The following is a 25,525-nucleotide window of genomic DNA, read 5'->3' on the forward strand; positions in this document are numbered from 1 at the left end:
TTAAATAAATCTACTAAATTAATCCTCCGTGCCATTTTCTGAAAATTATTAGACCTCTTAAGACTATGCCAAGATGCAGTTCTTCACAAAGAAGAAAATGGAGGTAATTTGCTATACATATTTAACTTTAGGACTGTATGTCGCTTCCAATCAGCAAGGAATGTCAGTTTTTGTTTGACCAGTGAGACTGCACAAAGTCAGTTGCAAAAGCAAACAGAAGTCGGTTTCTGACTCTCAAGTTTGGTTTTCTATTGCAGCAAAAAACAATACTGAACTATTCAATGATTAGGACAATTTTCCTATATTTTAATGTTAACAAGTAAAAATAGCTTAAGAAAAAAATAACCCTTGTTAACTCTTTTTAAGCTACTATTAGAAGTCTCCCTTCAGTAGCATGAGCTAGAACAAAAATTACTGAAAGTAGGTATTTCCTTTAAAAAACAGCTATCTAGAACATTGAAAATAAAACTTCTTGCTTATTAATGGTCTCTCTCCAGAGGAGAGAATGCCAGTCTTCATAGTGGAGTATTCTTCATTCCATAGCAACTGGAGGCATATCTGCTTCTAGACTCCAAGCCTGTGATTAGGTCCAACCCTCAAAAAAGAAAAATCTCTGCAGAATGAAAGATTCCAAATCTGAATATTAGTATATTTAATATTAAAGGCAAATTAACTAAGGGTGGTGAGAGATGTGAAAAAAACCCACACAAAACAGCACTTTACCAAAAGAGGAAGCACATTTGTTTGATTTGGCTTCACAGGGTCTATATAGATTGGGTGCCTCAGCAGGGCTTTTTGGTGCTTTTATCTAAAGCTGATTCAATCACATATTAGATAAAAGCCCCACTGAAGTACCCAATCTATACAGATGTTGGGTGAGCCAGGTCCAAGGCAATGCCTCTTCTGGGCATGTGCTGTGCTCGGTGTGGGGGCGCACGGAGCTTAAAGTAAAATGCTGTTTTGTTTTGTTTTTCATACATGTAAGCAGCCTAAGGCTACCTGCAGTGCAAGCAAAGAGAGGTTTAATGATTTCTTAGATGAACACTACTACTTAAATTTACTTAACAAGGAGGAAAAAAAATGTACAGAACTCTGAAAAGAGCATAATACTCCACAAGAAATCAGACTGATGCGAAGGATTCTAGAAAGACTATTCACAGGACTTTTTTCTCACATAGGCCCTCTGTAAGGGACTTTTTTCATATAAAAAGGAATTAAACACCCTGAAAGAAAGGTTCGGTTGAGCTGTGTAGAAACTGGAAAGCCACTTCTGAAAGTGCCACATTCTTTAATACTCATTTACCAATACAATTTGAGAGGATGCATCGATTCTAGAGTGCTTTGACATAAGGATGGACCACCACACAGTAGCTTATAGCCCACAACAAAGAATAATGTACAGAGAACGAGTTGTACCAGAGGCTTAAATGCTCTTGGTATTTATTTTTATATAGATATATATTTTTTAAAAAAACAAACACTTTTTATCACATTTAGGACTTTTACCTTCTTAGCCTGCTTGGATTCAGACAGGATCATAACAATAACCCTTTTTCTTATAAAGAAGATTTTAGTGATCTTGAGAAAGAAGTCTAAGTCTGTTTGAAGAACTAAGAGGCCCTGATAACATAGAAACCATGCCAGACTACAATATCCCTCCGACTTGAGGCAGTAACAGGTGAGCCAGATACTTTCACTAAAACAAGGTGGGCTTATGCCAAGCATAAAAGCAAGAAAGGTATGGCAGAAACAAACATATTACTGGAGGATTGGAGAGAGGCTTAATCCTTCAAAACCTTGTGTGATATTGATTAGAGGTTTTTTGGTTTCTCGTGGTGCAATATTTGCAATCTCTGACCTGTCATCTTTCCAAAATGTTAGTGGTGGGATCCAAGGTCAGAGCACAAATCACAGAAACTTGAGAATGTTCCTCAACTGATTTTGCTCTGATGCATGGCTTGTACCATCAACTGGAGGATGTCATTAAAGTAAACATGGATTTCATTCTTGAGTATCTCTGAAGGGGTTTTGCATCCCTAAAATACCTGAATGACTGTACTTTCTTCCTAGAGCTTTCCAGCTGATAACTTTAGCAGCACTGGATCTTGATACAGGATATCCTTTCTGTATTTCTAACTTCAGAAAAGTTCCTTTTATATCTGAATTAGGTGTGAGAACCAGAGAGTTAATGAAAAGGAGACTGTTGTAGCCTATTTCTCTAAAACGTTCTTCACCATCTTCACCTCAATTGTTTCAAGGAAGGAAGGGGGCATAAACGAATCAGCACATCTTGCTTCTAGGGTGTTACCTCTTCACACAGTGACTTTAGGTTTCCTAACTGGATCTGGATAGGTACAGATTAACTGGCATGTTTTCTTTTTGTCTTGTAATGCTCTGAAAGGTTGACCAGACCAACCTCCCTTCTTGCTGAGTCAACTGACTCTGATCTTTTAATCGTCTTTAAAACTCGAGAGGCAGAATGGAAGTTTCTGCACAGAACATGACCAAGGCTATGTTTCTGAGAAGTGCTTAAGATTGCTTACTAGCTTGTAATGGACTTTATACTCCATCTATTAGTTCAAGAACTGACATACTAGTTTTGAACTACATTTTCCACATAGGGGTTTTGAAATGGCCTCACAGTGGTCTGTATTCAATGCTTTCAGGATTTAGAGAACAGCATCAACATTTTACACGAATATCAATCTCTTGTCTAAGGAATACATCTTCAGATGGGATGGCTGCATCCTATAAAGAGACTATAGCATTCTCTTAGCAGGGTGATGAAGTCCTTTGACTGTACATGAATTGTATGAATCTAAACACCAAGAAAGAAGTAACCCACCTTAGCCACTTCCTTATAAACCAGATGAAGATATATTAGGGATCTTTCTCAAGTTACCAAACAGATTTGTTTTCCTCTTTATAGATGCAGATTCCCTAATCTATACATTAATTTTGAGAAACATGGATGGCACCTTAAACCAACCCTCAACTTCAGAGAATCTTCATTATCTTTAAAGGATCTTTGATGACAGACTCCTTAGGAAGCCCTAACATAATTTTCCACTGAAAGCAATGGAGGATCACTTGATTTACAAGGCCAAAATATTATGTTCTCTCTTTAAAAAAGTCCCGTGAGTAGTTCCCTTCTGTACTGACACCTGGGGACAAAATTTCTATTCCTATGGTCAAATAACACATATAATAACCCTGCAAACATTAGGTTGAGAACTTCAGCACCAAGAAAAAAAAAAGGAACCACTTTTATAAGCTCCTGAGGCACTCTCCAAAGGCTGGAAAACGGGAAAAGACACACAAAGCCCTCCTTGAGAGAAAGGGATTGTTATCCCTTAACTTCTCTGCCTAGTACTGACTGTTGGGTACTAACTAAAAATGGCTGGTTTAAGAATGGAAATTCCTTACAGTACTTTCTTCTTTTTTTTTTTTTTTTATCATCTCCGTTGGAGATTTTGCCCACATGCATATTGTGAGCCTAGTTCTCTTGCAACCTGATCAATTTAATTTCTTATACATTATTATTATCATCATCATCATCATCATGATAGGTCCTGCTACAAACAGAAACCCAAATTCTAGTCTCTAAAATCTGGTGGCAGAGAACTCTACATAATTATTCCTGGGAGGCAGCCCTGAGTCCAGGCTCTACACTGAAAAAAAGTTTGCCTTCAGTTGCCATGGAAGAGGAAAAAAACAACGAATGGAAGAATTTAAAGAATTTAAAGCACAAAATCATTTAAGTAGAGAAGGTTATTTTGTAAACAAAACCGATGTTCCTGTTTCATATTTTAGTAGCTAAGTCAATAGTACTTCCTTTCAGACAGATGGTAGATTAGGACGTTTAAAATAGGAGTTGCAGAGTTTCAATGAGCTAGAAACTGTGAAGCCTACTTTTAAAATCAAATTATATGTTCTTTTCCACATTGGAGGATGGGTATGAAAAAACAAATTTTACAACACTCAGCTGGAAAACTTTTGTATGGATTATGCATATGTGTTTTCTAAAATAAAAACCAGATTTTTAACATCAAGCTGCTTTTCATCATTTTGCTGTTTACCAGAGGAGCCCAGTAGGTGTACAGGTAGCCTATTTTCAATGCTGGTACAAACTGTGAGCACGACACGACGAGAAAATAGAGGTTCAAGAAAAACTTGAACTGCTCATATAAAACCTAAAATAAAAACAGAAAAAAAAGAAAAAATCCTTCAAAATTTATTTTGTGAATGTACATATAAGCATTATTTTGCATAAAAGTATAACTTCATTGAACTACAAAACACATTATTGCAATGTTACCACTTTTAGAAAAAAGACAAAAAACTTATGAGTGCATCATTTAACATGAACACTTCTCTCCATTTTAAAAGCAGCAACAATAGTAAGGAAGACTGCTACAGAATTTTCAAGAGGTACTTTGTTTAAACTGATATGTGCGGATGAGCCTGCAGCTACCTAAACTGGAATAGAAAGTATAATTTGCTGTGGAATTCAAAACTACCCACCCGCCTCATAACAGCACTATCTTTACATTTGTATCCTAAGTTAAATTATTTTTCCCTCTCAGTGTCAAAACAAAACATTTTTTTGGGGTACCATATATGTGCATATCTATGTCTTAGCTCAGACTAAGTTTAAAGCATACATTTGAGTTTCCTGAGTTGTTAGTGTTTTATTTTTGAAAAGTTAAAATACAATTTTCATTAAAATTACAGATTAGCGTTCTCAACTTTAAGAACGGTCTGGTAATATCCGTGTTTAATTAAAATATCATTAGAAATACTATGCAAGGAACACAGAAGAAGAGCTATATATATATATATATTATATAATGGTTGGAAAATACTTAGTATCAACTTTAAAAGACAACAATTTTTCATCAGGATAGCAGTATACCATACAAGCCAGTTATTTCTATATTTATAACACCAGTGAAGTGCAGCACAGCCACAATTTATACCAGTTTCCAATTAACTTCTGTTCTCCCCATCTATACAGACACACACCCATTAAAAACTTCTCTGTGATGACCTTGAAGTTTCTCTCTCCAAAAGAGGCTGAAGAATATGCTAGTTCAGAGAACTCTCTAGAGAACAGGACTCTTTTAAAATGGATGTCATCTGTATCATTTTCAACAGACAATTGTGACAGACAGCCATCGTTTTAGATACCCTCTTTCAGAGTGGCACAATTTCCCATTGTTCTCAAAAGGAGTGAAGGCAATCTGCTTTCAATACTGATAGATCTCTGTGCAGACAGGATAAGCAGAGGGAGAACAGCAGGTAAACAGAAACAAAATGCTGAAGTACAGCTAAAAGGAAAGCTAATTATGGAAAGTTTCAAAAGTCCATGTTATATTATTTTAAAGATAATTCAGGACCAAAAGAGTTTGATCCACAGTACTAAATCCCTTGATGGAATCATTTTATAATTAAATTGAAATCAAATTAAGGCCTGGAAAAAAAAATCTGATGTGTAAAAGATGAAATACTTGGGAAACTGTACATTGTATTTTTCCCATAAGTAACAAAAAAAATTAAGACCTTGCATTCAGTACAAACCTTAAGTCCACTGCACCTATAAACTGGACAGGGTGCCTCCATAACAACTAAAGTAATTTTGTAGATAATTAGATATACTTAGTGTCTTAGATTACCAAAAAGAGGTTTTGAAAAATAAAACCTGGGATTATTTTCTCCATACATAGCTCAATGGCTGTATTTTTCAAAACCTGCCAATTTAAGTACAGTATCTTTTAACAAAATACAAAAAGCATGTTTCTTCAACATATCAGTACAGTGGGTTATCCCTGGCCAGCAGGGACGTGGGTCTAAAAGCTTGAGTCTTTTCTACCTGGGCAAACACTGAACCAGGTACTTCAAAACTGAACTCAGACACTAGTGGACCAAACAGCTACACTGTTACAGGACACCCTATGATTCAGACGTTACAATGTGGCTTACACCTCAATGCACCATAAAATGTAGATCAGATTTACAGGACAGACTGAATAGCAAATCAATTTCAGTTAACACAATTAACAAGCACATTAAAATCCTCATTTTTAGGAAAATATGGCTTCAATAATGACAATATGGCATTTCAAAATGGCTTCCTAGCATGTCATTAAGTTAATGCTGTAGGAAAATCTTCAGTGTAACAGGAGATTTATATAAATCTTAGATCTTCGGGGGGAAAAAAAACCCCAAACCCCCAAAATGTCTATTTCATAGGAAATTCTGGTATGTAGATATTTGGTTTCATCTGATTGAGATGAAAAGTCTATATATTTCTTTTTCCACACTGAAAAAGTCCATTTTGAATTTTGAGGGAAGTATTGAAACATGCACATATCAAAATATTCTGTTCAAGTCCGTTTAGAATCAAACCATAACTCCCTATAGTGGCATGTTACCTATGTTGCACTGCATTGTGGGAGCTACCTTCTTAGATTTTTTTCTGTTGAGAAGTTCAAAATAATTTGAAGGGGGGAAAAGAGAGAGACATACCCTTGCCCACAGAAAATCCTGATTTTTCAAAAACTCACTTAAAGGACAATTCCCAATCAGCTATATATAAAACATAAAGATGAAGGACAAATAGCAAACAAATAGCAGATTTGTTCAAGGACAGAGTCAAAAGTATTTTTATACAAAAAGCCAGATTATGGGAAAACAATAACTACTGCATTACTCTAGCAGCATGAAAGTGCTAAAGTGTTGCCACAGATTCACAGGTGATGACTTCCTGGGCATGTCTACACATGCACATTTAATACATATTAGCCCAATTTAAGGGGCATTAAGAGCACGTGTCTACACGTGTGCCTTTAATGCACCTTAAAATGGTGATTTTAAACTATTCAAGCCTAAATAGCTAAGTCACATTAGTGAACATGTAGATGCACTAATGCACATTAAGGCATTGCATCTCCACTGACTTGGGACTAACTTTTGTCCCAAGTCTATCCACACACCCACAATAATGTGTCTTAGCACGTGCACATGTAGATGTGCCGCTAAATCGTCTTAATGCACATTATGCCAATGCGCATTAAGTTTAGACATATGTAAAAGCACATGTAAAAACACCCCAATTGGCAATATAGTATGTTTTCTATGGCATGCCCTTCTAATGAAGACAGCATACCATGGCCCTGGATGAAACAATATTATGTCCCAAGAAACAACACTCCTGGGGTGGTAGTAGTGGTGGTAGTAGTAGTACTAGTAGTTGTTGATTTACAGCTTTTACCAAAACAGTATAATACAATGAAACACACGCACGCATGTATACCGAATAACATTTATATAAATCATAATTTTAATAAAAGCATATAAAAGATTATCCACTCTACTAGTTTACACAATTAATATAGAACATGATATATATAATGATGTAAAAAGAGGTAAAATGGACCAATGAACAATAAAACAGAACAGGAAAACTATTTGATTTTCTTTGTGCAAGTTATGCAAATACACCTAAGGACTGGAAGACAGGCTCTGAAGTGTTAGAATCCACATTAGTTTTTCCTTATTAGCCCAGTATTTTGTGTTTCCTACTAATGGAAAGATCCATTTCCCTCTTCTTTCTTCAAAGAGCAAACAAGACCACAAATAATTATTTAAGTCATCAGTCTCATTCTTCCCATAAGAGCATATTCTATCTGAATATGGAATCTGACACCACCTCCCCATGACAGCTGCAGATTATATTATCATGGATCTCAATCTAAAGATGGCTTCTCATTGTTTGAAATTTTGCACCGGACTGGTTGCTGGGCCAAAGAAGTGTTTTATTAAACTTTAAAAAGGGGAAGTTTGAAACACTCTCACTGTCAGCATATCTGTCTTCATGCTGGCATCTTTAATTCTTAAATCTATGTCTTGTTTTAAATGCAGGGGAAATATTTGGTCCATTACTCTGAGAATACTTCCCAGAATGCTTATCTGGAGGGTACTGATGTTCTTTAGCCATCCAAACCAGGGTTTATTTGGCAGAGGAGAGGCTTCTAACATGCACATCAAAGGGTATTTGGTAGCTGTAAAAGATATAACTGTCATCCAGTAATTTAGGGTTCTTAATTGGGCTAAAGAGCTCACATTTATCAGTCCAGATTCACAGTGCATGAACCCTCCTTTCATAGAATTAGGTAAAGATAAAAGCCACCTTAAAAGTAATTAGAAAACTTTCAATTTTCAGGTGGACTATAGGGTCAACACCCCAGAGTTCTGCTCTGTACAATAACATGGATTGTACCTTGGACCTATAGACTTTCAGTGCTTCCAGAACTGTTGTTCTGCCCATCTTACTGTAGAAGGGTAAAACTCCACCCAGAGATTGTTTTGCTCTAACAGGTACATTTTAAATATCCTTATTACAGTTCAAATGTTTGCTAAAATATATTCCAAGGTCTTTAAAGGAAGACGCCACCTCCGATTTTTTTTCCTATAAAAAAAAAAAATCCCATTTCCTTCTTTCATTTCAAAAGACCATTACTTTGTTTGTAGCTGTATTGATTTTTATGCTATTTGAGCTGCAATATTGTTAAAAGGCATCTAATAATCTTTGAAGACCTATTTGGGATTGCAACAGAATTAATGCATCATCTGCATAAAGCAAGAGAGTTATACATACTCGTTCAAAATCATGAGTGCATGGAATTGATTTCCTGTTAGAACCTGTTTTAAATAATTCAAGAATAAGTTGAAAAGTAACGGAGCAAGTAAACATCCTTAGTTGGGAAACTATTGGATAAGGTACCACCAGTCCCATAACACAGTCTTGATGCTGTGTTTGAATAGTAAGTGATGATTAATAGCAAGAGAGCTTTATCTACTGGTGTTATCACCAGTTTCTTCCATAATTTAATCTGTCTAGGTTCCCTCAGATCTATGAAGGTTACATACAGATGATTTTGCTTTTAATATATATTTAGACCCCAGATAACACAATGCCAAGTAATGGAATGGTTCATGCATATCCTTCTCTAAAAATCACCCTGCTCTTCTCCCAAAATATAATTTTCAGAGATAATGTCAAAAGGTGAAAAAATAAATGTCTCTCAAGTATTTTGGCAGGAATACACATAAAACTAATGGGGTGATAAGATGTGGCATCTCTCATAATACATTTTTTTTAAACTGGGACTATTATATTTTCATTCTAATACTTGGGATAAAAGTCTTCTAAAATAAGTGTATTTAAAATTTTGGTCAGAATTGGGCACCATCGGTCAATGAATTCCTTAAAGATATTGGTGGGAGGAGAAAAATCAAGGTCCAAGGCCTTTTCATTTCTCAGTAAGTATATATATGATCTTACATGAGGTTCAGAGATGAGATGATAATTATCTACTTTTAGCTTAACAGATAAAATTTCCTTCAACAAGAAGCTACTATTTCATTTACAATCTGCAAATAAGTTGTTAAAAAACATAACCTGTATATCTTTAGGGATATAACCATCAGAAATTACGTTAATTTTTTTGTCGCTTTGGCTGTAATTTGCCAAAAACCTTGATTATCATTTTTTCCTGTAGCTACTAGTTCCTCCCATAGCTTCATTGATAGGGTTTTTTTTCTTATCTATCAATTTTTTTCAGTCTGTTTTAATCTTCTAGATCCTTTGAAAGGTAAGGCAGTCATTTTTAGACTTGTATTCCTCCAAGGCATCTGTTATATCATCTTGAGATGGAGAACAGTCCTATCAAACTATGGCCTGAGGCCCCAACAGCATTTATTCCCAGAAAAGGTACTCTTTTTTTTTTTGTGAGGGCATTTTCCAACTGTTCAATAACTGCTTCATATTGGGTAATTGCTTCTCAGGGTTCTTGTACTTTGAGAATAAGTGGTCTGAGAAAATGTCTTTGAAGAGGGCGACATGCATCTCATAACTCATTATTCCACTGAATTCTCTTTTTATTGACTACTAATTTGGGGACCAGCTGTATAGTTTTTGGGATGCACTCCCCATAAAATTCTAATAGAATTTTTAGTAACAGGGGGAAATGATTACTTTCCATCTAGGGTAGTTAATTGGGTGACATAGTAATGAGGAAGTATACAAATAATGCACAGCTACCTGTTTCCCCACTTCAGAACTTTTTTTTGTTAACCCTTCTTTATGCAAATATCTTCATAGGTAAAGGAAAGACTAAATACATAAAAACAAAACTACATAAAAGTATAACTTAAGTAAAAAAAAATTCAAAAAGATACTTCTACTTTACTATCTAGCTTCATGGTTACTGAATAAGAAAATGCAGTACATTCTGAAAGTGATGCTTTGTTTAAATCCTGTAACATGAACACCAATAAGTGAGTTTTTGGAATTCTAACATGCAGGGCCACACCCTTCATCTTTATTAGGAACATATATCATATATAACGGGGGTAGGCAAAATATGGCCCACAGGTTGGATGCGGCCCACCAAGGAATTTTATGTGGCCCACAGCAGGTCCCTCAGCCTCACCTGGCCCAGGCATGGGGGGCAGCCTGGGCTATGGCATGTGCGACCAGTCCTGCCATGCCTGGGTGTACAGCAGGGCTAGGGCAGCGTGGTGGCTATACTCCATTTTCCCATGTACCCCCGTGGCGGCATCTCCTTCTGGCTGCCAACGTCCAGCCTGTCTACCCTGCAACCATCACTGGGGGTGCCAGAGAGAGTAGGCAGGGTCTCAATGGAGACAGACCCAGGATCCGCACAGGTGTCACTGCCCTGCAATCCCGGTCCTGATCCACCCACCAACCCATCCTACTCCCAGATGCCACTTCCCACCCACCCGTGGCCCCATCCTATTTGCCTGGCCAAGCATGGGCTCCATGGAGACCCTGGGGCTGCAGTCACCAGGTGGTGACAGGATGGGGCCAGGCCCCAGCCCTGGGACAAAGCCATTTAGAGAGTTCTGGTAAGCTGTTGCGAGGCGGGGGAGAGGGGGAACGTGCGGACCCGATCCACAACAGTTCACCAAGACTCCCTAAGTGGCTCTCCACTACAAACAACTGCTTACTCCTGTTATATAATGTTTTCTCAAAAAAACCTGTTTTATATCAGGGGTGTCAAACTTATCCAGCCTTGGGCCAGATGAGGCTTGTTGGGCTAGTCTACAGGCTGAACCAGGACTGACCCCCTGTGCCTTGCCCATTGTGCTGGGTCCAGCCCATGTGCTGCATGCAGCATGCGCCAGCCCCAGGACTTCCTGTTCCTGTAGCACACAGGGACTAGATTCAGCACTGCAGGCAGCACAGGGTGTCAATCCGGGGCACAGCATACAGCCCACACCCTAGACTCCCTGTTCAACATACATGAACCCTTAACTGTTTTCCCTTGCAGAGAAAAAGAACGTAGAGTACTGTACCCTATTGTAAATGTATCTGTTACTGTCAAACAGCTAAGCTGGAGTGATGTTTATGTTCAACAATGACATACTTATTTGAAAACTAAAATGTTTAAATTATTTTACAAATGAATCTCAGCAAGGTGATCCATATTTTTCTTCCTATGACTGGTTTATTCAAAGTCCCAGCTGAGAGACAGTTCAACAACTGGTGCATTTCCAAAATATAAAACAGGATTCTTACTGTACAATTAATCACTTGCAAAGTACTACATCTTTTTAGGAAAAGAACATGAACATGCTTGCTGTCTCTTTTTTTCTCAACAGGTAATTGCAAACTATAGCTGATCTTTACTAGCATCATGACTCTGCCTAGTCATAGTAATATATACCTTAGATTTTTAACCACAACAATCAATGGCTTACTGTATACTTAATGAATTCTGTGACCTTTAGGAAAATGTACACTGATTAAGCAATTTGAGTGTATTTAATAATTTAGACTAAAGGAAAAAACATTTACTTGGTTCAATAAAGATGCGAATATTTATCTGCCCGAGACAGTTGACATTTTATTACCTGGACAAAAGATCAGTCTTAATTATGGAACCATTAATTTTTGTGAGTTTTAATAAAAAGGTTTATTAGGGAGCAAGTATTTGCCAGACTTTGGATGAATGAGATGAGAGGGGTTGAATCAATACTCAGTATTAATTGGAAAGATTATTTAAAATTAAATTTTAAAGAACAAAGCATCTCTGTATTGAAAGCTACAAAATGTTCTGTTATTAAAAGATCACAGTATGCCTAAAAATGTTATTAAGAAAAAAAAAGTCCAAAGTTCAGAAAAATGTATGCTATATATATATATATATCAGTATTCCTTTTATTTTAGCAGGTGAAACCCTTTTCAGTAAAACATACTTTAAGGGGGACAGGGGAACCACATTTCATCTACCCAAAATATCTGTAATGTGAATCTGTAATATTTGTAAAAACTGAACACTGAAGGCAAAAAATAAGAAAATCAACTTCAAAATAGCAGGAAGTGCCATAATATGACTTTTAATTTAAACAAAATGGCAAGGACTTTAGTCTATAAAAACAAGTTGTGCCTGTGTCTTAAAGTTACATTTTGTAATTCTGCACCACTCAAATCATAAAAAAAAACCTATCTGAAGATCTGGTGCGTTAAATTATAACCTAGGACTTAACACATTTCATAAAAACGTTATGAGCTTGCCAACTCTTTATGAAAAACTTTCTATTAAAAAACAATTCTACTTATACTGACTGTACTATGGACTGTATTTTCTTTTACTTTTTATTGTTAAAGACAGCTGCATAAGAACATGAATGTAACAATTTACTCATTTAAAGTCAACCCTTTGTGATGCTATAAACAGCTAATTACAATTTCTAACAAAGAATAAAGAAACCAAAAGAACATCCACACCTGACTCCCCAGGGACTGTACAGAATTCTACTTACATGAATTACGTGCAAGTTCCATTTCTTTAATCTTGCAACTTTGAAAATAGTGATTTAGAAACAAGCCATCTTACCTGCATGTAAATACCCTCAAACAAGAAACATGGGAAAAATCAAGACAGGAAGCACAGGGCATAGAATACTATTTTTTCCAGAAATAATCTGTAACAGTTGTCAAATGAAACTGAGGGGCATAAACTCACCCCACCTTCAAGAAAAATGTAGTACCCTTACCCCAGGTATAAATGTAAAGATGTTATATTTTTGATTTTTTATGGCATTTCTTGGATATTTTTCTTCACATTTTTCTGGACACCCAAGCCACACCGTGCGTGCTTTTAGTTCTTTCTTTCTTCGGCATATGTTTATGAGCCAGTCACAGCAACTGTAAAGGACAAAAAACTTTTTAATCTTTAAAAAACTCTTCTAGGTATTTTGGCCATTGATTAGATAACTTAAAACCATAAGTTAAGTGATGAAACAGATTTAGGATCACAGGTTTGAAAATCTTGAATTCTATTCAACTCATTAACAAAGTTTTGATTCAATATTTATTACAGGTATGTTGTATCAGGTAATAAAACATGCAGAATAAGTCAAACAATTTTTCTTTTAACCTGCAATGACAATATTCATCAACTAAATTAGCACAATATTTTAGTGTTGTGTTCCTAGATTTCATTAAATTTTTGGAAGACACTGCATCTCTACCCTACCTCAGGTTTTTTGGGTGTACCTTATCTGTTCGTTTCCTGACGCACTAAATATTTTCCCAAAATATAACCTTAATTTTGAATTTTGGGGGTATTATGTTTTTGCTTTCAAGTGTTGTTTTACTGTTGAGTAACTCAGATATATTCCACATTTAACCAAGACTTTTGCTTGTGAATTGTATTTGTATACAGTAGTAAAAGTGCCATATAAGAATGTTAAACAAGAATTCAAAGAAAGTTATGCTAAAAATATTTCCAAATACCTGTGTATCAATGCATCCAAAACCAAGTGAAATGATGCTGAATATTACTACTGCTTCCCATCATGGGGGCAGAGCAGTTTGCAAATGACTTAAAGGTTATTAATTTGCACGTGATCTTTAACTTGCAAATGACTTAATTGGTAATGAAAACTGTTAAGATGGCCAGCTTTACATGAACATGGGTCAGAATACCAAGCCTCAGCAATTTAAGATTCATCTCAGACCCAGGGTTTATATTCTGGGTGCCCCAAGCAAAGGCTCTATATCAAGTTTACCTACCATACTACTAACAGCTGCCATGAAACTGGCCATTGCTGGTCAGTTTCAAAGTTACTTGTGCAATGGGGGCTCCTGAGGAGCTCTGAGCACCACATAACTGCACACTTTGCACCACACTAATGTCACTCTAGTTCAGATTTTTATTAGATTTATATGCTGCCCTTCCCACAAAAGCACAGAGCAGCATATAGTAAGAGAATAAAAGAACTTTTAAAACAGGAGAACAAAGGGGAACAAAACATTGTATAAAAGCAAGTAGAATATCAAAATGAATCGTCTCAGCCTAGTCTTGCTGGCTACATGCTTGCCCAAATAAGAAGGTCTTACTGTGCTTCCAGAAGACATCCAGGGTCAGGCTTTGGCAGGTCTCAAGGGGGAGGGAGTTTCAGAGTTGAGAAGAAACCGCTGAGAACAGCCTCTCACACATCTGCACAAAGCAAACTTGGCACTTTGACAGCATTTGCAAGAGGTCGCTCTAGGCTGACCTTAGGGATTGTGATAGGGCATAAGAGTCTTAATAGGTTAAAACCAGTATCTTAAATTGTGCTCAGAAAACTCTCAGGAACCACTGCAGACTCTGAAACACTTGATTTATGTTGTCCTGGAGATCCACCCTTGATAGAAGGCAGGCTGCCACATTCAGAACCAGCTGTGGCTTCCAGACAAAGGCAGCCTTATGTAGAGAACACTGCAGTAGTCTAGCCTCAAGGTTATGAAGGCATGCATTGCAGTGCCTGGATCCAAATCTGAAAGAAAGTGTGGCAGCTTTCTCACCAGATGGAATCCAAAGCAGACAAGTACAAGGTGCTGCATCTAGGGAAAAGGAACCTGCAACATACCTATAGGCTGGGGAACACCTCTCTCAACAACGCAGTGGCCGAAAGGGATCTAGGAGTCATTGTTGATTTCAGGATGGACATGAGCCGCCACTGCGAGGAAGCGGTCAGTAAGGCTAACCGCACCTCACTGTGCATCTACAGATGCATCACAAACAGGTCCAAGGAAGTGATCCTTCCCCTCTATGCAGCGCTGGTCAGGCCGCAGTTGGAGTACTGTGTTCAGTTCTGGGTGCCGCACTTCAAGAGGGATGTGGCTAAACTTGAGAGGATCCAGAGGAGGGCCACTTGTATTGTATGGTCAGAGAACAGCAGGCCAGGCCCTATGAAGATACACTAAAGGGCCTGAATCTATTCAGCCTCCACAGGAGAAGACTGAGGGGATCTGGTGGCCATCTATAAACTCACCAGGGGGGGAACAGCAGAAAATAGGCGAAGCTCTGTTCCCCCAGGCACCACCTGGGATAACAAGGAATAATGGCCACAAACTGATTGAGAGTAGGTTCAGGCTTGATATCAGGAGGCATTACTTTATGGTTAGGGCTGGCAAGCTCTGGAATGGGCTCCCAAGGGAGGTGGTACTCTCCCCTACCTTGGGGGCCTTCAAGAGGAGGTTGGCTAGATATCTGGCTTGGATATTAAGATATCAGCACTCATCCCTGCCCAGGGCAGGAGGTCGGACTTAATGATCTGTTCAGGTCCCTTCCAACCCTAGAAACTATGAAACTAAGATGGCACTCATAGCCACTGCCACTACCTGAAAAATCCACATGCAGCAGAGAATCCAGGAGCATCCCCCAGCCACTTGAGTGGCAACAGGAACCTGAACCTCAAAGAGAGATGCCCCAATCACCCGCAGGTCAAAAAGTCAGCCCACCACCTCCATCACCTCTGCCTATTTGGATTCAGCTTGACTTGGTTTACTTGCATACAACCCCCCAAAATGCAGCCTGGCATTGGGAAAAGATTAGAAATTACAAGGCCCAGGTCAGCTGAAAAAGAGGTAAAGCTGGGTTTCATCAGCATACTGATGCCCCCTCACTCAAAAGCTTCACATGATCTCATTCAGCAGCCTCATACAAACATGAATGGGATGACAAGATGCACCTCTGCAGCGAAGCCAAAGGAAAGATGGGTACATACCCCTGACTATCACCTGCTAGGAAAGAGCAAAACCAATTTAGTGTCTCACCACCACCACCGGGAGGACATGTGAATGCTTTATCAGCACCTCATGATCACCTGTATGAAAGACTGCTGAAAGATCTAGTAAGATCAGCAGGGGACAATGTCTCCTATTGATTTCCAAGCAGATAGTCAACTGAGGTAACTGAGTCTCTATGCTGTATCCAGGGTGAAAACCAGACTGAATAGGGTCCAGAAATTCCAACACATTCAGATGCGACTGCACCTGTCAAGCAACGGCCTGTTCACACTTCCTGCATCACTGGGTGACAACAATTTAGCGTAGAAATAATTTAGCATAGAAAAATACAAACCAATGAGTCTGCAGGTCAATACATTACATAGTTCTGATTTCAAAAGTATCTGGCAAGTAAATAAGATGCTAAAAGGATCAATCTAGCAGAAATGGAAAAAAGCTTTGCTCTTTAACAAAGGAAAAAAAACCAAAACAAAAAAGTTCTATTCTCTATTCCAGTGATCTTCAACCTCATTAGACTCAAAACACTCCTCAGAAAATGCCAGCTGTTGATTTTCACGCTAAATTTGACTGTGGAAAAATAAGAGCAATTTTTCTGTGGCAAGAGCAGAATGTTTTTAATACTGTGGACATTCTTATTAAAAATTCCTGGGTTAATTTTGCGAGTCATGTTTGCATAGCAAACAGTGCTAATGTTGTGTGGTACCCTGTGGAACCCTTGACAGGGTGTCATACCATCACAGGGTGCAATGGGACCCTGGCTGAGAATCACTTCTGTTCACTGCTCTGATCTTTCAGCCTCAACTAATACGGAAAGTTGAACCGCTGTTCTTTGTATGGTATCCTCTGTAAAAAAGGAAATGATATTTCCAAAGGAATCAAGTCAGAATATGGTCCCACATTTTATGATCTAGAATGTAGCAAAACAATTTTCAAAAGAACGCTTTAAGTCTTGCCCGTGGAAAGACTATTAGGTGCTTCTGTAGGATGTACATAGAAATTCTTAGGGCAAATCTGCACCTCCAGACCATGTTAGGGGGCACTGGAGTGAACCATGCTGCACCTTTTCCATACCTGCTCTCTGTAGAATGCAATTTAAATCTTCATAGTGCTGTGCTAGGCATGCTTCAGTAAGTTCTACCTCCTTTATTGCTGCAAACCCCCAAATAATCTTCAGGCTTACCTTTACTTACTGGCCATAAAAGCACCCTGTATTGTGTAAGATATGTTTTTTAACTTAACCTATGCAAGAACAAATGAGATGGCACAACTTACCTTCAGACATTAAGGACTTTTTCCTGCTCTTAATATTTGCTTCAGACTGAAGCAACTTAAATTAGTCCCTTTGAGCAACTGAGAAATGTAGCTGTTTGAAACTAATTGCATTATATGATATGAAAGAGAATAGCTATGCACAGCTCCGATTATGACCATCAGCAAGGTAAACTCTGAAAAGTACAGATTCAGGAATGAAGCTTGCAAGTGGGAAACAATTGTGATACTTTAAATAACAGAGATTGACTGACATAGAGATAAGCACATGTTAAGCCCCGAGATGCAAGAAAGTCTCAGATGATAGAAATAATTACGGATTTGGGAAATTCAACTTGAAATGTTTCTGGCACATAAATGAGTTTTTACTACTTTTGGACTCTGAAGTCAGTCAATTCTTGTGCAATTTATAACCACATCAGGAATCCCTGTTAGTTCATGAGTGGCCTTTAAGATGTCTATCTTCTCAACATAAGCCCTCACCAGTTTTGCAGTACATGAATTGAGACTCCTATGCCTGTTAAAAACTATCATATATTTGAAGAAATTCATCACGTTTGTCAGAATGACAGCCAAAACATGACAAACATAACATGTCAAAATCCACATTAAGTTCTAAAATCAATAATTTACAAAAACTGAAATACATTTGTGCACTAAACCTTATTACAATCTTCATAAGAAACTCTGAAGCAAAACATTTTCAGCATATATTAAAAACACAAACACATCTTTTCTTTAGGGGTTAGCTATAAAATGTGTCAACTGACTAAAATTTGACTAATACATTTAAGAAAATAAAAACATGAAAAACAAACATGCCATAACTACTCGGAACAGAAATAGAATGAGCATGCTAAAGGTGAATCCATGAAACACCCTTTTATTAACACAGTTAAAAAATAATAACATTACTTTATAATTTTAGAAGTGATTAGTGCGGCTTTAAAAAAAAACAGCAGCAATTGTTTGATATTAAAGTATTCCTACTATTTCACATACAAAATGTATTTCTCCAAGTCAAAAGCTAAACTAAAAATCATACCCAGCTCTACAAGCAAGTTTTCCCTTTTTTGTTACTTTCATCCTAAAAGCTTAACTGTCAGCAGCTTTCTCAAAACAGCATTTTCATCAAAATGGAAAGATAACATAAAAGCTCTGTATTGTCTGCAAGGGTCAGCTATTCCTTATTAGGTTTTAAGTAGCAGAAACTACTTCTGCAAAGAAAACATACTGTAATTATTGTACTCAACAGGTAGCTTCAGTAATCAGGCCAAAAGCAACACAGTAGTCATGTCATTCTTAAAAGATCAGCATTTTCCCATGCTTCTGCATAACAAATGCATTGCAGATTAATTGAAAGTGTACAGGCCATCTTAGAGCCCAAATTAATCCGAGCATTTGATATCCCCTTCACTTCATATGGAAATGCCATTCAATGGCACCATTTTCATAGGGACAAAGTGTTTTTTGATAACAAGTGGAATGTAAATCTCATGAGAAAGAAATCAATCCAGCCAAAAGAACTCCAGTGTATTGATCTATGTGCATTATAATTTCACAAGCTTGAAGAGAATTTGTAAGTTAAGGGGAAAATGAGTACAGCCACAAAACAGCTGCTATATCACAATTTTTAAAGTAGTATTATGAAAAGAGATAAGCCATTTCTCTAATAGAAGGGTAATGTTAGCCACAGTATAGCTAACAGGAAAATGCATAAAAATAATAATAATAATGAGGGGGAGGGAAATAACAAAAAGTATAAATTAAAAAAAAAAAATATCGAGCAGTGTGCTACAAGTGGGAGTCAAAAAAAAAAATTAAACAGAGATACTATTTACATACATATTCTGTTATGGTCTGAGTACTTAGCAATATCTATACCGTACTTAAAGGTTGTTCCAAGGGTTTTCATTCCACCTGGCTTTTTCAATAAATTTTTAGCTGTGTTAAAACCTTTCACATTCGTTTTCAAGCTGAGAATTGTTTTTTTCAGCCTTAAAAAACAAAGTAACAAAAAAGCAACAAAATCACATTTGAAAATATAAAATCCTTTGAAATGCATAAAAAGCACAATACTGCACACCAAGGATTCAAAAAGTAAGACTAAGACCAACAAACTGAGGCTGGGTCCGAAAATTACAAGATTCTTAAAAAGATCAGTAATGTTTTTTGGTTGGTCTCATGACTAATGTCCTCTACTGACCCTCAGTTTGAGACTATTACAGGATTGCCAATTCTTGCATACTGATAGAAAGCAAAGGAATTTGGGTCCCTTTTGCAGTTCTCCCTAGACAGCTTAAATGAGGTCAGGGCCCTGGCATGCTAGGCTTCAAAACAGACACACAATGAGAGCATCCCAGCACATGTCCCAGGCATCCCCATATACTCTGCACTTAATTGTAAAGCTCTGAAGAGCTCACTATTAAGTGCAAAGTATATGGGGAGTCTAACACAGAGACATGACACTTAACCTCATCTTAGAGGAGTTGGCACACATTTTTTTTTTTTTTTTAATAGGAACAATTTGCTATATCTGCCAAGTTGAGCTAGTTTCATATTATGCCTCCCATAAACACAAGCTTTATTTACACCTTTGAAAACAAGGCTTACTTTCTGCGAAAAAAATCTGAGTTTGGATCCTTATGGAGCTTAAATAGGCAGGGTTTTCCACTCTGTGGGGACATAATCAACCATATATTGCTCTGCACATAAACTGCATATCAAGACCGCCATACCCACTTCTTAAAAAGGACTGATCCCAGAAGCCAAATAGAACAGTATAACTAACCCCACTGTAAGCTGTCAGTGCAAGCAGCGCTGTGCAGCAGTCCATCCATCCTTGTGTCTGGTAGCATACTTGGTATAGTGTACTCACTGGCAACCGCTGCAGCACTTCAAACATTAGAAGCCCATTCTAAGGGGCCTCCAAAACATTCAGTTGATGAAGTAACAAAGCATTCCTGAATTACGGTTGCTGAAAATAAAAAGTGCTGTTATCTAGCTTCTTGAATACTAAAGATGAACCAATGGTTCCTTACTGAGCCTTCTAAGGATAATCTCCTACTTGGATCAAAAGGTAGGACCTCCTCAGGCCTAATACCATGGATACTCCACTCCAGGACTAGAGACAGACATTCAAAGAGATGGAGCCTGAAATGATTCAATCTTTGCAGGTTAATCTAACCTGTGTAGACTGAACTGATTTGCACATGAATAGACATTCCCTTTTGATTCTAGAAATGCAGGCACATGCCTGCAGTGGCTCAGGCTTGAAGCTGAGTGGGCGAGTGGGGAAGGAGAGGGGCAGGGGCTAGAGCCAACCCTCTCTTCCCTTCAGGGTGGAGGGAAGCTGAACTGAGGGGGTTGCAACTAGGCCCCAGCAGGCTGAATGTGACTGGGGAGGGGTTTAAACTCCCGTCCTGGCCTGCAGGGACCCCAGCTGGCGTCAGCCTATTTTTATCCCCCTGCTCATGGCTCAGCATGGCCCTGATCCCCCAGAGCACCCTCCCAGCCAGCATGTGATCCTGATCCCACTGTGCCTTCTCAGCTGCTGAGGCAGCCCAGGAGCAAAGGCCCAGTTAGGGGAGGAAGGGGCTCAGGAGCAAAGTTCCACAAAGGAAAGAATATGGAACCCTCTACCCACTGGAGAGCAACACCCACTGGGACAGTCCCAGGCCCCACAGTGGCACATACGGCGCTGGCTCAGCCTCAAGCCCTATCACCCGTGTCTCCTGGGCCGCCAGGCACTGAACTGGGCGCGCTCTGCTCACTATTCCCCTGACAAGCGATGGTGCAGCATGGCAGGGTGCTGGGGGACTCTGATTTAACTTGAACCAGGACAGGGTCTGGGACAGAAGTTCCATAAACCAGCTTGATCCAAATCAGTTGAGTCTGATACTACTACATTCAACCAGGTTTCCTGTTTATCTTAAATTGGTTTCTGCCATTTTGAAACTGGTTTATGTGCACTGAGTTTTTGTTCTGTTACAGGTTTAACTCAGTTTCTGATCATTTAATTGCGTCTGTGTGTAAGTTCTGTCCTTAGCCCAAGCAACTATCACACACTGGCCTGCAGATGACCCACATGGAATTCAATTCTCCTGTCCATCTTGCTTGGATCTCTTACTACGGTCGCAATCTGCAAGGTGCTCATACATATCCACCACCTGTCACAATCAAATCAGTACTAGCCCCTTTGCCAACAAAAGGTTATTTTCCCCAGCCCAGATAAAATGGAAACTGCAGCTAACTAACTGCCAGCCTACTGACTAACCAGATTCCTGCTCAAATGCAGCCTCTGGCTCCCTCTAGGGCATGGGTCTTACCCTTTGTCTTTTGTTTCACTAACAAAATGAAAATAGTTGATAGGCACTATTATGGAAATTTTCATTCAATGTGAACAAGATTCTACTGGCTTTACGCATAAATACATTTCACTGGGTGGAATCTGTTTGAGAGGCTCAGTTGAGGGAGGGAGCTAAGTAAAATGCACAGGACTGCAGAAACAGCATTTCCTTCCTCTTCTAATGTGCTACACAGAAAAGCTGCATTGAGATCAGATGGTATCTTCTATCACGGATGATTTGGACCAGGAAAAAGTATTTCTTGCTCCAAAAGAAGATTTACTTGAGTCAGGGAATCCCTTGCAGAATACACAGTCAAAAATTAGCTTAGATCATTTATCTTTTCAATGCACAGCTGTCCACATTATACATTTAGCACTATTTCTAAAAGACTGCTGAAAATAGATAAAACACAATTTTAAATGTTAAACTGAATTAAATCAAAACCAAAATGTCTTCAAAGCAAGTACTCTCTCCAAAAGCAGAGCTTTTAAAACCCCACATATGTTGCTACTCATGCTGTTAAAGAAAATTAATGTTTTATAGTGTGTTTCCTCATTCTCCCGCTACTCACAGAAATGGATAAACTATTTTCACTTGACATTTAAGGACTGTCCTTTAAAGAGACCAAAGCTGTACATTTTCAACACCAAGACAAATGTCATGTAAGCCTATATGCAACTAAAAATAATGTATTGGAATGTGTGCTGCTACACAAGTACAGTGCAAATGGTAATTATTCATCATGGTTCAAAAGGAGTCCTCAGAAGTTAGCATACTTATGGGCTCCAAATCTATATATACCAGGGCTATCCAACTGGTGGCTACAAGCTATATGCAACCCCTGGGTTCCCACCTGCCTCCAGCTGCGGCAGCAGCCAGGGTTTTGGGGCCTCCCCTCTCTCCCTCAGTTTTCGCTGTCTGATCCAGCACCAGAGAGGAATCTGCAGTGCCAGGTGAGCCAGCAGTCTGGAGCACCTGCGCAATACAGTGCCATGGGAGAGCCTGGAGCGAGCTGCATGTGAGGTGGGGTGCTACTCCACATCAGGAGCAATGGATGGAGTGCCTGGCCCTGTATGCATGGTGCAGCAGAGTGGAGGAGCACCTGCACACTCACTCACCCTCACCCACAGTGAAGTGCAGTGGGAGAGCATCTGCCCACATGGATGCATAGCATGCAGCTTGGGGACCTGTAGCCCTCATTCACGCAGCCCCCACCGGTGTGCCATGGGGTATGCAGTCCCCAGCTAAGAACTTGGACAACTCTACTATATACCATTACAGGCATGTACTCCTTCACACACAGGTTTCATGAATTAAACAGGACTCCATGAGCGCATAAGGGCTATTAAAATCACCTAGTATACAAGAGCCTTGAACCTACAAATAATTTATAATTACAAATTTGAAGAGAACTTTTGAACTATATTGTTTCTTTATTTCTATGGCATACTTTCTTAGACTTCTTAGAAACCATGTTCAAATAATCCAAGTGCTGTTGATGTCACATGGACAACATCCCAAAAATCTAATTGCACTATACCTGTATTTTATGTATGTATGCATGTTCATGAACACTCACACACACTCCCATTCTTTCTCTCATGCATGTGTGCGTGCATATATAATATATATAGTATAACATATCTCTTTTCTGTATAGTTATGTATGATATACATCCTCTCTTTGTTCATTAACTTTGTTTTAGGACAGTACTAATTTCACTACTACCCATATTAATAATCCTTTAGTTTTGGGGGTTTTTTAATCACTGCAAAAGTAATGATGTTAAAAGTACATGAGCAAATGATTAATGTGCTTCTGCCAAGAATTTAACAGCAAAAAACATAATAATTATTTCAAATGAAGAACATATGAATGGAACTCACTGTACATCAACCAAAGGATAGAATTAAGGTAAGTTTGTAAATGCTGTGGCGTTTAGGCCTACAGGGGTACTGGATGATCCTACAATTGTGAGAACAGCCTTTCTAAAAACAGCATGTCTTTCTGTGGTCACATCCTGAAATTTTCTCCTAAAAAAGGAAGTTCAACCTCACTCCCACTGAAGTCAATGAAAAACCATCCACTGACTTCATACAGTTCCAGGATCAGATTATTATTATTCAAAAAATATTCAAGTATTGCCCAATAGTGGCACCTAACAGTAAGCAACAGACATAAGTAGTAAACGATATTTGTGCCCTTTTATTCAAATCCTACAACAGCTTTAGTTGGGGGGAAAAAAAAAAAACAAACCTTTAAAACCTGACGGGGCAGGCCTAGTGTGAGGGAGATGCAGGTACAAGAAATTCCATTCAGATTTGATTGAGCACCCATTTCCCATCTGTAGTTTGTGCTGTACAGCTCAATTCTGGCAGTATGCCAAAAAGCTCAAACAGTCTATCCTTGGGCTAGAAATCCTTACAGCAAAAAGATTTCACAAAGCTGCTACTAATATAATTACAGAGAGACCTGATTAGTGCATAAGTGTCACCATAATACAAATAAATAACTAATAACCAGGAGGCTCTTAGCTGCCAACCAAATGATTTAGCTTTCATAGTTTTTATTAAACCAGTGCTTTATACTCCAGAAGCACTGGCAATACAAACTAGTTCTTCAGTATAGTAGACCAATCTGTTTTGCCACAGTGCCAAAGACCCAATGAGACCTTAAATGAAGGATACTCATGCACAGATAAATATTCTGTGGTAGCTGGTTAACGTAAAAGGAGTTAACGTGAGAGCCCTCTGCTACTGCCAGTTAAAACAGGTAGGCCTATAAAATCTATACTGCAAAAGCTGAAATGTTAGAACACTGATGATATACAATTAAGGGTTATTACACCTGCACATGTATACATTTAAAATTTTTCCTTATAAACCCAGGATCCTGCATATTAGAAGTCTACATTAAAAAGTTCGACTTCATAATCGGAATGCTCAGAAGCTAAAAAATGCCAGAAACAAAATGATCCCACATGAATGCTCCATAAACTCACATTTATGAATTTTTTTTACTTATTTCTTTATGTATTTTTTACAGAAATGCACTGTACTTGAACAAAATAATATGAATATTTAGCCTGCAGGTCATAACATTGCTCGTGGGTTACAGTAAATTATATTTATGCAGGCATATATTTCCTGCTTGGACCTAAATTTCACTGAGTGACCAAACTCTACATTTTTATGAAATCAGTATTCTGTAAGAGAGGTACTCTCTCTTACCCTCATATAGGGAGAAAAATGCAAACCTTTCCTTCTTGTTCCAGACAGGAAATTATAGACAGGGATGAACACACAGTAAACTCATTTTACCTTTAAGCAATTGGAGGAAGATGGTACTTCAAATTTACTAAAGGCCAGTATGAATCATTAGCAGTTTTTAAAACTAGAAAGCATATGATAATCTAGCCTGACCTCCAACAAAATGCAGGTCACAGTATTTTATCAACTGATTCCTACAAGCAATGAACTACAGCATCTCTTTTAAAAAGGCATCCAAATTTGACTGACAAACTACAAGACATTAAGACAATACCACATTCTGTGCAAGTTAGTCCAGTTATTAATTACCATCACTGTTAAAAAAAATCTTTACTTGTTTTAACTCTGAATTTGTCTAGCTTCATATATCCAGCCACTGGATCCTATTTTGCCTGTCTGTGAAAAAAGCATGAGCTTTGTTAGGCTCAGCAGAAGACAGGTTTTCCAGAGCTTAAAGCATTTAAGCTGTAAGTAGATATCACTCGTCCCAAAAGACAGCATGTCTCCTGACCTCACAGACATACAAGACC

The 25,525-nt window shown here is 38.3% G+C and overlaps 1 protein-coding gene across 2 annotated transcripts in view; it reads right to left on the reverse strand.

Moving 5' to 3' along the window:
* The window catches only part of ATP9B (ATPase phospholipid transporting 9B), a 327,984-nt gene that overhangs the window by 251,125 nt on the left and 51,334 nt on the right, over window positions 1-25,525 (reverse strand). For both annotated transcript variants that reach the window (XM_090039540.1, XM_090039541.1), the window contains exons 3-4: window positions 13,087-13,237; window positions 4,080-4,193 (exon numbers count right to left, since the gene is read on the reverse strand). In XM_090039540.1, coding sequence (XP_089895666.1) covers window positions 4,080-4,193; window positions 13,087-13,237 — 265 coding nt within the window. The remainder of the gene's footprint in view (window positions 1-4,079; window positions 4,194-13,086; window positions 13,238-25,525) is intronic.

The sequence above is a fragment of the Crocodylus siamensis genome, chromosome 3 (genome assembly GCF_052110815.1).
Source record: "Crocodylus siamensis isolate JL-2025a chromosome 3, ASM5211081v1, whole genome shotgun sequence".
Lineage (NCBI taxonomy): Eukaryota > Metazoa > Chordata > Crocodylia > Crocodylidae > Crocodylus > Crocodylus siamensis.